The sequence below is a fragment of the Talpa occidentalis genome, unplaced genomic scaffold (assembly GCF_014898055.3).
Source record: "Talpa occidentalis isolate TD23 unplaced genomic scaffold, MPIMG_talOcc4v2.1 talOcc4.7, whole genome shotgun sequence".
NCBI classification, from domain to species: Eukaryota; Metazoa; Chordata; class Mammalia; order Eulipotyphla; family Talpidae; genus Talpa; species Talpa occidentalis.
In genome coordinates, this window is record NW_023605083.1 from 120,468,768 (window position 1) to 120,481,489 (window position 12,722).

At 50.3% G+C, this 12,722-nt stretch overlaps 1 protein-coding gene across 6 annotated transcripts in view; it reads right to left on the reverse strand.

Annotated features, from left to right (window-relative positions):
- Window positions 1–3,261: 3,261 nt before the first annotated feature.
- STAT3 (signal transducer and activator of transcription 3) overlaps window positions 3,262–12,722 on the reverse strand; it is a 54,424-nt gene continuing 44,963 nt past the window's right edge. For 2 of the 6 annotated variants that reach the window (XM_037495245.2, XM_037495246.2), the window contains exons 15-24: window positions 10,767–10,850; window positions 9,686–9,784; window positions 9,442–9,577; window positions 8,681–8,733; window positions 8,386–8,480; window positions 8,147–8,286; window positions 7,435–7,647; window positions 4,507–4,549; window positions 4,123–4,235; window positions 3,262–3,496 (exon numbers count right to left, since the gene is read on the reverse strand). In XM_037495245.2, the coding sequence (XP_037351142.1) occupies window positions 3,441–3,496; window positions 4,123–4,235; window positions 4,507–4,549; window positions 7,435–7,647; window positions 8,147–8,286; window positions 8,386–8,480; window positions 8,681–8,733; window positions 9,442–9,577; window positions 9,686–9,784; window positions 10,767–10,850 (1,032 nt within the window). In that variant the 3' untranslated portion in view covers window positions 3,262–3,440. Of the gene's footprint in view, window positions 3,497–4,122; window positions 4,236–4,506; window positions 4,550–7,434; window positions 7,648–8,146; window positions 8,287–8,385; window positions 8,481–8,680; window positions 8,734–9,441; window positions 9,578–9,685; window positions 9,785–10,766; window positions 10,851–12,722 lie in introns of those variants that run through there. The other 4 variants (XM_037495249.2, XM_037495247.2, XM_037495252.2 and 1 more) reach the window with 3 other exon arrangements.

Here is a 12,722-nt window from a genome sequence, read left to right on the forward strand (position 1 = left end):
AGCCTGGCTCCTCCCTCTGGGACTGTCTGACACCGAGCCAGGGGCAGCTGAAGGGGGTGGGGAGTCCCAGGTCTAAACATCTCCGTAGGAACGTGGGGGCAAGAGGGATTCTTTTGTACTTTGTACATAGGCCACACATTTGTGTAAACATTGTTTTTGAATAAAATTTTTTTTCATAAATTTACTGGCCTGGCTGCCGGCTTGGGGAGCTGTTGGTGGTCTCCCTGGATAATGGGGCTCCCAGATCTGGATTTGTTCCTTCCCTCCTACGTGGCTACTGCTATCACGTGTAGCCTGAAGCTACCAATCTCTTTTCTGTGGTCTTAAGGGTGCTGACCGCTCCTGGAATACTGTCAGTGCTTCTCAGAAGATGAGACAACTAGGTCTTGAGAAAAACGGAGCAGGAATGACTGGGTGGGGTGGGCGGGGGCAAGTGGGAAGAACTGTGGTCTGGGCCTCTCCTTCCCAGCTGCTGCTCTCATGATCTGGAAGTTGGCAACCAAGGTGGTGCCCAGATGCTTCTCATCCATTCTCTTCTTAACCCTCCAGGGCCGGGGCAGTGTGGGTCTCAGCAGCCCTCCACCCGGCTGCTTCCCAGACACCAGCAGGTGGCACCATCCCACTGCCACTGCCTTTTCAAAAGGCCTGCCTGAGGCCAGGAGGGCAGCTGCAGTGAAGACAGCTCGCCCCACTTGGACCCCCTCCCCACCCCAAGCTGCCCCTAACCAGGGATCCTTGGGGGTGGGGGTGGCAGGGAACAAGAACCTGCTGAGGAGCTTCTGTTAGAGCTCAAAGCAAGGGAAGAGGGGCCTGCAGCCTCCCCCAGGAGGCTCAGGGGCCCAAAATGGGGGCTGGCAGGGGTGAGTGGGGAGGGAAAGCGGCTGCCTGAGTGAACTAATCTCCCCTTCCATCTCTACAGGGGAAGGCGCTGGTATCGCTGGTATCGCACACACCGGCTGGGTCTCCATGGTGCTTGGTGAGAGGGGAGGGGGCAGGGAGTGCGCGGAGTGGGCGCTGATGTCTAAATTATCATCACCCGCTGCCAGAGCTGCAGCATAGCAGCCAGTTAAGTGTTTACGTTTGGCCGGCACTGAGTAACTGAAGAGAAAGTGATAATGAAGCCAACTGTGGAAGGGGAGGCCTGAGGGGTGGGGTGGAGTATTTACACCCAACCCCCCTTAGGTAGCTTATCTGACCCCAAACAGGACCCAGCAGCAAGCAAAGGCCCCAGAGGAAGGAGGTGGAGGCTGGCAGTTAACTTAAAATGGGGGGTATTCAAGTGCCCCAGAGATGGGTCTGCATCAGATGAGAAGCCAAGCTGACAGCCCAGGAGTGGGGGCAGCCACCTCTTCAATCTCTAGCTCGGCCTGTGGGTAAGGCCCCCTCAGAACTGAAGACAGGACAAGGGAACCTCCACCAGCCAAGACAGATGAGCCACACTGTCAGATGGTTGCTATATAACTTTTATTTCTGGAAGTTTAAAGTAGATACAGCAATATACAAAAAAAAAAAAATCAAAAACCCACAATAATATAAATTTTTACATATGACGTATACAGTGGAATTTGAAGGCAGTGGCCAGGACAGCGGCTCCCGAACCACTGTGTAGGTAGGTTAAGCAACCCATGGGAACCCCTTGGCTGGGCGGGGAAGGGGAGACAGTGAAGAGAAAGCAGGCAGGTCCCGGAGGACTCTGTTCCTTCAGGGAGGGGCCAAGTCTCAGCTGCTCTCAGAACCTTTGCTACAATCAGTTAAAATCAGTTACACATGCTACCTAAAAGTCTGGAACTTCCCAGTGTCTGCTCCAGAGAAGCCCGGATCCTTGTCCCAGGTCCTTACAACCTACCCTTCCCTCGGTTTAGGAGTTAAGCTTATTGTGAACAGGAGAGTGTCTCTGGAGAAGGGGGAGCCCCGACTCTTCAGCCATCCTGGACAGGGGGACAGGGATGGCCGAGGACAAGCCTTGCTTGTCTTGGAGAGAAGGTTCTCACCCTTTAATTCAGAAACTGGCTACTCTGGGTTTAAGAAATAGCATTCCACATTGAAGTCTGATCGAGGGAGCGAGGTGGTGCGGGACCTAGATGTGCCTCTGTCTGAGCAGACCCAGCATCAGAGACCACCCTGCACGTGGCTAAGCATTCCAGAACACAGTAAAAGCCAGCTGTTCTGCTTTATCCTGGAGCCCCGATGGGAAGCAGTCACCAGCCTTGGCCGGGGGAGGCCAGTGACTCGCTCACAAGAGGGACAGACCTTGAGTTTATCAGTGAGCCTTTGCTCCTGGGTTAACCACGTGACGAGGTCCCAGGTGCCGTGGGAAATCACCAAGAAACTGGGATAAGAACCATATTCCCTGAGCTCAACTAGACTCTCGGCTGAGGCTCCATAGTCTGAGCCAGGTTCCACCTGTAACTCTCCCCCTTATTCCAGGAGGTCTCCAGCCTGGATTCCTAAAGCCAACAGGACAAGGGACCTTTAGACACTGAAGGAAACATGCCACAGGGGGCTGAGGGGCAGGGGGTTGGGGAAAAGGAAGAATTGTCCCGTCCCTTATAAGGCACCCACAGTAACAACCCAGGCTCTGACACAGGAGCTAAGGTCCTGTGTTAGGACCTTAGAGTAGGGAGTGAGGCTGCAAGCACCCCCACCCGCAGCCTTACCTACTCACAAGCCCACAGCATTCAAGGGGGAAATAGCTCTGCTTCTTAAAAAAGTCTAGAATGTTTAGGTTCTCCTTAAACCTTCCTATTTTAAAACCAAAGGCCAAACCTCAGGTGTCTTGCAAGGGTTGAATCTGAAGCCCATTTTAGGCTTCACATAAACTATCAGCCTGAAGAAAGTTGAATGCCTAAAGCACCAAGGAGGCTGTTAACTGAGTTTTCTTAAATACAGAAAAGGCTAGGCCGATACAGTGTTTTTAGCCCTTAAATTTTTTTTTTTTTTTTAATTTAAAAAGAAACCTAAGGGCTTTGAAAATCCTACCTTCTATTTGGACATTAGCAAGGAGGTTAAAAGTGCAATGCCAGGAGTATGCAGCTAGAGGCAGCCTGTGGCATTCGCTTACAGAAGGCGAGGGACGTAGCTGGCACCGGGAGGCACTTGTCTAACAACAGAAAGAGGCTGAGAAAGGAGGGCTGGAGGGGGGCAGGGGGGTGGGACCGAGACGCTTCCTTTCTCTCCTTCTTGCTGCCCCTTCCACATCCCCCATCACAGTCTCAGAGTTCGCATCCTTATTTGCATTCAGATAAAAGCGTATCACCCACATTCACTCATTTCTCTATTTTAAAAAGTGCCCAGATTGTTCAATGATAGCAGAAGTAGGAGATAAAAAAAATCTGGAACCACAAAGTTAGGCATTTCAAATGGTCTGGGGTGTGGCCGGCTAAGGGTGGTGGAACGGGGGCAGGTGCCGCCATCCTCTCTGCAGCTTCCATCCTGGCTCCTCACATGGGGGAGGTGGCGCACTCCGAGGTCAGCTCCATGTCGAAGGTGAGGGACTCTGGAGGACAGACGGGGAGCTGGTCAGTCGCCGGATGCCTACATCTGGCAGGGCCCACGCCCTCGCCCTGCAGAGGACAGAGGCTCAGGCCGCTGCCCGGTCTCCCTTGTGACAGCCAGGTGGGGTCATCCAGGCTCACTACCCTCCCTCCAGGGTCCTGCCTCCAGAGCGGCTCAGTCTCTTTCCTTCCTGAACTCATTCCCAACTATGCCCGCTTAAAAAAGCTCCGAGGTGCCCTGTGGACGTGGCAGCCCCAGCCACGGTGGCTACTGCGCACCTGAGGTGGGGCCACCCTAAGACACACGGATAACTCCCCCAAGACACTCAGCAGATGTCAAAGATTTGGTACGAAAAACATCAGCACTTTTCTCTTACACACTGAAGTGACAAGATTGCGAATGTGAAATGATTGTCACCTATTTCTCTGCACAGTTTTTAATGTGGTGACTAGAACACGTACACTTACACTCAGGCCCGAGAGCCGTCCCTACTGGAGCATGCAGCTCTAGAACCTGCTAGGAACCCGGTAGGAACCAACCCGTGTGACCAGCTCTTGGCCCTGGACACAGCACAGCAAGGGGACCAGTTTCCCTGACAGGGACAAAGTGTGCCAACCACTCACTCACCGAACTGCCCTCCTGCTGAGGGCTCAGCACCTTCACCATTATTTCCAAACTGCATCAATGAATCTAAAGTGCGGGGGGACATCGGCAGGTCAATGGTATTGCTGCAGGTCGTTCTGTAGGAAAGGGGAGCAGCAGGAGGGGAGAGGGCCGGGTTGACAAGACACAATGGAGAAAAAAAAAACAAAACATACACACACAAGCCATCAAACTCTGGTCTCCAACAGAAAAATAAAAGCTCAAGCTTTTTCAACACACAAGGTCACTTGAGTGCAAAACATAGCCCAGGGCCTCCAACCCTTCACAGGGTCACGCTCACCCCGCTATTCCCGGGGATCACTGAGGATGTCAGAAATGAAGGCAAAACTGGGAAAGGAAGCCACTTACGGTGTCACACAGATAAACTTGGTCTTCAGATACGGGGCAGCACCTGGGAAGAAGAACAGGGGGGCTTACTGATTGTGACCCCCGCCCTGGGCTGCAGCGGGGGGGGGGGGACCAGTGGCCTTACCAGGCTGAGGTGAAACCCACCCTGTGCTCACACACGTGCTGTTTGGAGGCTCCGCTCCCCCTCCCTGTATGTAATTGACAGTCTGGGGCTTGCAGCTTGGGGCCGGGGTTTAGTTCTTTTTACCAAGGTCTCCCAAACTGCAGACTCTCCAAATACCTGCGTCCCTCCTGAGCCGGTGCCAGCGGGTGCTCACACTTTCCCCAGATTATGCAACCGTTTAACAAATTTTAAGGGCCAGAACGCGCTCTGAGGAGCTCGAGCCGGCCAAGTCGTCCCTCGGTCGTGTCTCTTAGAGAGCTCATCAGCCTGCAGGGCCAGAGCCTGCACTATCTGGGCTCAAACACCAATGCCCCAAGAGAATGTGAAAACTGCTACCTTGTGGTTCCTAAGCCACTGGTCTCACCTTCCACTATCATCACTGGTCTGCTTCTAGTACATTCTGAGGCGAGGTATTAAATAACCCCACATTGAGTAACTACATCACACAAAAAGCAGCCTCTATATATGGGGAACATGACTTGGGGTGCAGTACAGTCAGCTCTGGGCTGGGAATAGGAGGTACGGGTCTATGTCTTCAACAGCGAAGGGACCTGGGAGACAGGCACCTTCTGGCTGAGGTATTAAAGAGCGGGGGAGGAGAGGCCCGCTGTCTAGGGTATCTGTTGCTTATAATTCCTGCTCTATCAGTAGCAATGTGAAGATTGGAATACGTGAATTTCAGATGCTAAATGCTTATCCCAAGGTCAAGGCGACTTGGAGACACTGCCATGAAAATGGGGGGGATTTGGGTGAACAAATCCTTACTTAGGGCTGGGTAGGAGTGGGGTGCGCCCTGAAAAGCAAGTTATAAAGCTTGGCGCTTATGAAGAAGCTGGGGGTTCAGAATGTATGATGATAATCTGAGAAGAGGCATCGCCAAGTATAGGGCACCCTAGGCTGCCATCTGGGTTTGTCATTTAATAGTCGTTCAGTCAAATCCACCAAAGTTACCCTGATAAAGAGGTCTTATAAATCTAACCCTTTTGCCCCAGACTTAAGGGGAGACAACCTCCCAAAGAGAAAAGGATTCACTCCCCAGTGATCAAGGTAGCCGAGAAAAATAGCTTCAGTCAGGGAAGGGACAGTAAAGCCAAAGGAAACAGATGCTGTGCCGACTTACGGCTCCACAGAGGGTGGTCACTGTAGGGACCCAATCTGTAAGGTTCAGGATTTGTCACTTCTCAGAGGGGAATTTCTCCCTCAAGTCATAAGGAAACACTGTGTGGGCTTCTGTGGAGAAGTAAGGCGGGAAGAGATCTAGGAAGACACACTATCTCTGGGGGACAAGGCCTTCCAGGTGGAAACAGAGGGAATGGCTGCAGACCATCCCCCTGAGAACTCCTGGGGGGCTTCACCTTACTTTCTTGCCCCTCCCCCACCTCGCAGACCCACCTAGCTGCTCAGTGTCCATGTCTTACTCTGGCCTCTCCAGGAGGCAGGCAAAGCTTTGGAGTTACCAGCTCCTTTCTCACAGTTAGCATCTCACCCCTGAGGAAACACGGAGGTCTCCGGGCAGGAGAGGACCTTGTCTCTTGGTCACACAGGAGGGGTGATGGCAATGGAACTCACAGCCTCAGATTGGGAAACTGGATCTTGAAAGCAAAACTAGTCAAAGGCCCTGCATGTGGACCTAAAGTCCTCGGCAGAAGGAACAGAGAGTAGTGTGACAGGCGCTGATAAACAGATCTCCTAACTGAAGCTCGATGTGGAAGGAGAGATAAGCAGCAGACAGGAAACGAGAGTTAAGCTCTCCCCCGTATGAACCAAACGCAACACCAGAACAAAGGAGAGGAAAGTCAATTGCCAAGTAGCTCGAAGCCTAAGTCCTATTCTCCCCATCCCAAGACCTCCTTAGTGGGAATTCCTATGAAAAGCAGAAGAGAAGTTGACGGGCCCACACTTGAACTCTCTATATAGAGTTTTTAAAAAAGCAGCAGAGGGAAGGTCACCTCAAAGGAGTGCTTTTAAAGAGCCGGCTGCTGGCGCCAGGATTAAGAAAAGTCAAGTACAACAAAGGATGGCAAATCAGAGCCTCCTTATCAGGCTCTGGACAGAGAAGCCCGAGCATCAGGACAGCAAGTGCAGATGGGAACAGACCGGAGGACCCTGTCCTCCATGCTAGGCCAGCCTTGGAGAGGAAATGTCTAGTGGAAAATATGTAACTTACATAAACACCTAAGCACATGAAAAATGTCTTTCCAACAGCTGCACATCCTCACTACCAACCCCCTGCCCCAGCAGTTACGGTCTTCCCCTTCATGCCCACTCTCCCCGCTCTGCTCTGAAACCGTGTGCCAGGCTGCTAACACTCATTTCCTCCAGAGCCTTTCTTCGTCCCACTTGCCACTGCCTTCACTGTTTGGTGACGGGGAGAGGAAGCATGCTAGACTGAAGTCTGCGTTGCAAACCTCCCAGCGTCTGCGGCATAAGCAGCACCCTGCTAGCGGGGCATCTGGGCACGGGAGAATGTTGTCCTTGCTTTCTCTTCACAATGTGTCAGGTGTGTTTTGGGGTGTGAGTGTGTGTGTGTGTGTGTGTGTGTGTGCAGTTCCCCCTTTATATGGGTGTGCTCCCTGTGGGGCAGACTGCAACTCGGAGTCCTCTCCTTTCTCCACCCTCACTGACCCGTGCAAAGTGGGGGGTCCCTCCCTAGGGAGGAGTGAAGGCCAGTGGGTCATGCAGGCATCTACCTGTCTGTCTTCCAAGGACCCTGCGATTTCCCACATTCCCCCGTATTCCAACGCCTGACGTGGAAAATCAACAACTACCTGGGTCTGCTTCAGGGTGCTCCTGGCTCTCTGGCCGACAGTACTTTCCAAATGCCTCCTCCTTAGGAATGTCGGGGTAGAGGTAGACCAGCGGAGACACCAGGATATTGGTGGCATCCATGATCTTATAGCCCATGATGATTTCAGCAAACGACATGCTGTTCAGCTGCTGCTTGGTATATGGCTCCACAGACTGGATCTGAGTTTTACCTGTCACGGGGTATGGGAAGGAAAGCGGATGGTGCCTATGGCCGGAAATCTCAGAGAAAGCCCCCTGATTTATGTTCCTTAGGAGGGAAAGACTTATGTCAAGCAGGTATTTGAGGCCCTGAATATCCTGCCTGGTCACCTGGTGCTGTGGAAATGCCCAAGCAGTTTCTGGAGAGGCTATCCAGGTGATTCACAAGCAAAATACTCAGAAACTACCTGCATAATGTGTATTATCAGGGTATGTGTTAAAGGAGGTGGAGAAAAGAATTTAAATTATAAATTTATAGGCAAATAGCCCCTGAAGCAAGCAAAACAAAACTGGCAAGCCAATCCTTCAGCAGGAAAGAATTAGAGAGAAGTGACCTGTGTATTAGGAGTCCCAGGCAGGGGGTGCAAGGCCAGTCCTCCCCACGAGGGGGCAGCAGGTGCTTGAGACTAGTAGTGGCCTCAGTGGCAGCAGCAATTGCCACCAGGTGGGGTGGGTGAGAGCCAAGCTTACCACTGATGTCCTTCTCCACCCAAGTGAAGGTGACTCCTCCTTCTTTGCTGCTTTCACTGAATCTTAGCAGGAAGGTTCCTGGGGGTTTGGTGCTCAAGATGGCCCTCTCTCTCTCCTTACTGATAAAGCCCATTATGTACCTGGAACCAAAAAGGACCGCAAAGTTTGGGCTGGGGGTTCCCCTGCCACTGGCTGCTGAGAGCAGGTGACTTGCTGCAGACAGTAGAGTGCCAACCTACCCTTCATTCCAGAGGGCCAGGATGTATTTTTTCACAAGGTCTATGATATTGTCTAGCCAGACCCAGAAGGAAAAGCCCTTGCCAGCCATGTTTTCCTGGAGAAAAGAATAAAGGACAAGCCAAATCCACCACCATTCCAGCCTCGACTTTGCGAGGGGCACGGTGGCACCCAAACCCTCAGGCAGGTCTCACTGGCCACAGGACGAGGAATCCAAGAGTCCAGGGCATTCAGGAGAGTGTGCCCTCCCACTCCCACATCTAAGAGGTGACCACAGGAGTTAACAAGATGGCTTACTTTGCAAAATTTAGCCCATGTGATCTGACACCCGGAGTAGTTAACACCAGGTCCTGAAGGAAAGAAAGTAGTATCATTTTTGGCTCTGAATCAAGTCTTATTTCTTAAAGCAGAACATATGCATGCACATTTGTTTCAGCATGGGCTGGAAAACGACTGGTTGCATGAATGTGCAGGCTGTCACCACTGTGTGTATACACGTGCACCCCACCCCACCATTGAACCCCTGCCAGCCTCTTAGCCTGGAGAGGTGGGGCTGATGTGCTCAGGGACTCCTGCTCTCCCCCCTCACGTCCAGGGAGCGACCACATGCTGAGCCACTGGTGTCAGAGGGCATCACACCTGGTGGACCACAGGACAGAACCACTTACAGTACAAGTAGTGCATATATGATACTACTAAACTTTGTTTCTAGGGGAAAAGTTAAAAACAAGTCTACGGTGCATTGAGGCAAATTCATGGATTGGAGTGTCAAGCCCCTGGCACTAACTTCTTGTATGCACTTAAAGTATCTTGCTAAGGTTAGTAAGTGGCTAGAAGTACCAAAAAACAGTGCCCTAGAAGGGCAAGGGAAAGTACCACCAAGAAAAAAGAGCTCTCCTCCCCACCAGGTGCAAACTTCCTCTGCATCCTGACAGCCCCCCTTTCCGCCCTCCACATCCCCCCAGCATTCTGCTCCGCAAATAGTCCTGAATGATTAGCCCCATAGGCCAGATTCCTTTTCTAAGGTGGGCAAGAGGGGGAAGAGGTAAAGGGCCCACCTAGGAGTTTCTCTGCCAGCGTGGTCAACTGCTCGATGCTCAGCCCTCGCTTTGTGGTGGAGGAGAACTGCCAGCTCAGCACCTCGGCCACTTGATCCCAGGTGCCAATTGGGGGCTTGGTGAAAAAGTTCACGTTCTGTTGAAAAAACCACATTTGTGCACTTAGATGGCGGGACCTACTGAGCTTGTCAGCTGCATGACCACCTCTGGGCACCCAGAAGTCACAAGGGCACGGGTCACTCACCTTGGGGTTGTTAGTCAGCATGTTGTACCACAGGATCGATGCCCAGGCATTTGGCATCTGACAGATGTTGGAGATCACCACAACTGGCAAGGAGTGGGTCTGTGGAGCAAGCAGGGGATGAGCTGGAGAGGCAGAGAGGCCTCGTGGCTTCTACCACCTCTTCACCCATCTCTCGCATGGTTCGGAATGAAAGGACACACTGTGAACCACCCTACTACCCACTCTCAGGGCAGAGAGTGACCAAGTCACGTGGAAGGCGTGCCGAGCCCAGGCCATGGGCCTCGGGGGCTACCTGAATATCACCAGGCACCTGTAACATCTGACTTGCCCAAAGATGGATTCACAAGGCACAGCTCCCCCAGCCCTCACCTTGTAAAACCTGGAAGGCATTCTCCAGGAATCCAAGCTGTGGATTGGACAAAGGTCCCAAAAGACTAGCATTCCCACTTTGATCTCTTTAAAGATCAAAAAAGTTGGGAAAAGAGAATGCATGATTTTCTATATACTAAAAACACTGACTGGTTAAAGACTTTTGCCCAAACTTTATAAAGTCAACTAAAATCAATTGCTTTTTAAGATTTATTTTATTTATGCATATAACAGGCGGATCTACCGAAATACACTGCTGAAGAGAGCAGCGGACAAGACAGGAAAGGTCTGCTATGCCATGTGGGTCAGCTCCCTGGCTGAGGATCAAACTCATGTCATGCTGCAGTGGCTGGCGAAAGTTTGTTAGTACTGAGACTTAACCCCTGTGCCACCAGAGAGGCCCTATAATCAATTTATAAATATAATTTTTATCAAGTTGGCTGAAAGTTGAGTACATGTGTCATTCTAGTATTCAAATAAGACTTTGCTCTCAAATGGATAGTAAGGGTTTTTTCCTTTAAATATATATATATATATATATATATATATATAGAGAGAGAGAGAGAGAGAGAGAGAGAGAGAGAGAGACAGAGAGCACGCTTCATCAAGTGCCAGCACTCCACCTTCTGCTGTAAAAAGCCCAGCTAGACATTCCTGCCCTGAGTCACCTCTGCACGTGGTCCTACCCCCAGCCCCCTAAGGTAGAACTTACCTCGAGGTCAATCTTGAGGCCTTGGTGATACACTTCAGTCTCAAAGGTGATCAGGTGCAGCTCCTCCGTCACAATCAGGGAGGCCTACAAGAATGAGAATGACATTTGGTGCCAACGGCCCCAGCTGAGAGTGACAGGCCACAGCCACATTGCCTCAGACAAAGTGCCATGAGCAGAACGCAGACACCTGTCCTCTTCAACACGAGACTCACGCTATGATCCTAAACCTGATCTATTACTGCTTTTATTATATTACAGGGGTCCAATAGGTTAGTTATAAGGCACAGATAAGAAAACAATGAACACCTGTGCACACAGCGCCAGTTAAGGAAACACCGTCACTGTGAGTCCCCAGGTGCCCATCCCCGGGCCCAGCCCTGACCGCCTCTCTCAGATGTAACTACTCCATTTTGCCTTTTGGATTTACCATTCCTAGCCTTTCTTTATAGTTTTGCCACATTTATGTCTCTGAACAATGTATGTAGATTTGGGTCTCTGTGAAGTTTATATGCATGGAGTTATGGCTTATCCATTCTTCTGACGCTCACTTTCACATCCATGCAGTTGTGAGACCTGCAATTTATCCCTTTCCACAGCTGTGTAGTAGTCCATCCTAAGGATATACCACAACTCAATGACCCATTCTATTGTTAATGGGTGTTAGTTCAGGTTATGTTGAGACTTACAATAAGGCTGCAGTGACATTTTGTTCATGTCTTCTGACAGAAATGTGCAAAGATTTCTTTATTGTCAAATCCTGGGAGTGGTTAACTTACCAGGTATGTTCATTTTTATAATGCCACATTTATAATGCCATGTTTAAATGCCAAATATATCAATTTATACTTTACGAGCAATACAGCACAAGAATTACCAAAGAATTCTCAGAAACAGAATTCCAATTCATTTTTAAAACATTTCTTTCTGAAAAAGTAATATGCATTCTGTGTAGAATGCAAATATTACAGACATGGTATAGAGTAGCCTCACATACTAAGAGCAGCACGAATACATAAGCAGTGTCTGGTATAAATTCCTCTCAAATTATTTAATGCATTCATGAAAACATAAAACTGTGGTGTGTTTTTATTTTATTTTATTTTTTTTACTCTTTTTTTAATAGAGGCATGTTTTATTTATTTATTTATATGTTTGTTTGTTTGTTTTGTTTATACATGCACTGGGTACAGTCAGAAGCGCGGGAGGGTGAGAGAATTCACCAGAGCCAGAGCGGGGAGCAGAGCAGGCAGAAGGACCAAAGTACACTGCTGAGGGGAGCAGCGGGCGGCAGAAGAGGTCTGCGCACCATGTGGGACCCTCCTCCGGTGGCCGGGGAGCAGCTGGGGATCGAACCGGCGCTGCAGAGGCCGCGGGCAGCTTCGCAACCCAGCGCTCAACCGCTGTGCCACCGGGGAGGCCCTGTGGTGTGTGTTTTTTTTTTTTGTTTTTTTTTTTTTTAAAGATTTTTTTTTAATAGAGGCATGTTTTATTTCTTTCTTTCTTTATTTGTTTGTTTGTTTTGTTTATACATGCACTGGGTACAGTCAGAAGCACAGGAGGGTGAGAGAATTCACCAGAGCCAGATCGGGAAGCAGAGCAGGCAGAAGGACCGAAGTACACTGCTGAGGGGAGCAGCGGGCGGCAGGAGAGGTCTGCGCGCCATGTGGAACCCTCCTCTGGTGGCCGGGGAGCAGCCGGGGATCGAACCGGAGCCGCAGAGGCCGCGGGCAGCTTCGCAACCCAGCGCTCAACCGCTGCGCCACCGGGGAGGCCCCCTGTGGTGTGTTTTTAGAACAAATACACTTTGTACTCAAATTATTCTTGCATTTTGCTTTTACAAAACAAATATGCAACATATATTTTTCCATATCATTGTATATAGACTACATCTCATTCTAATGACTGTCAAGTATTAAAAGTCAATTTATTTTTTTAAAAGACCTATTATATTTTAGA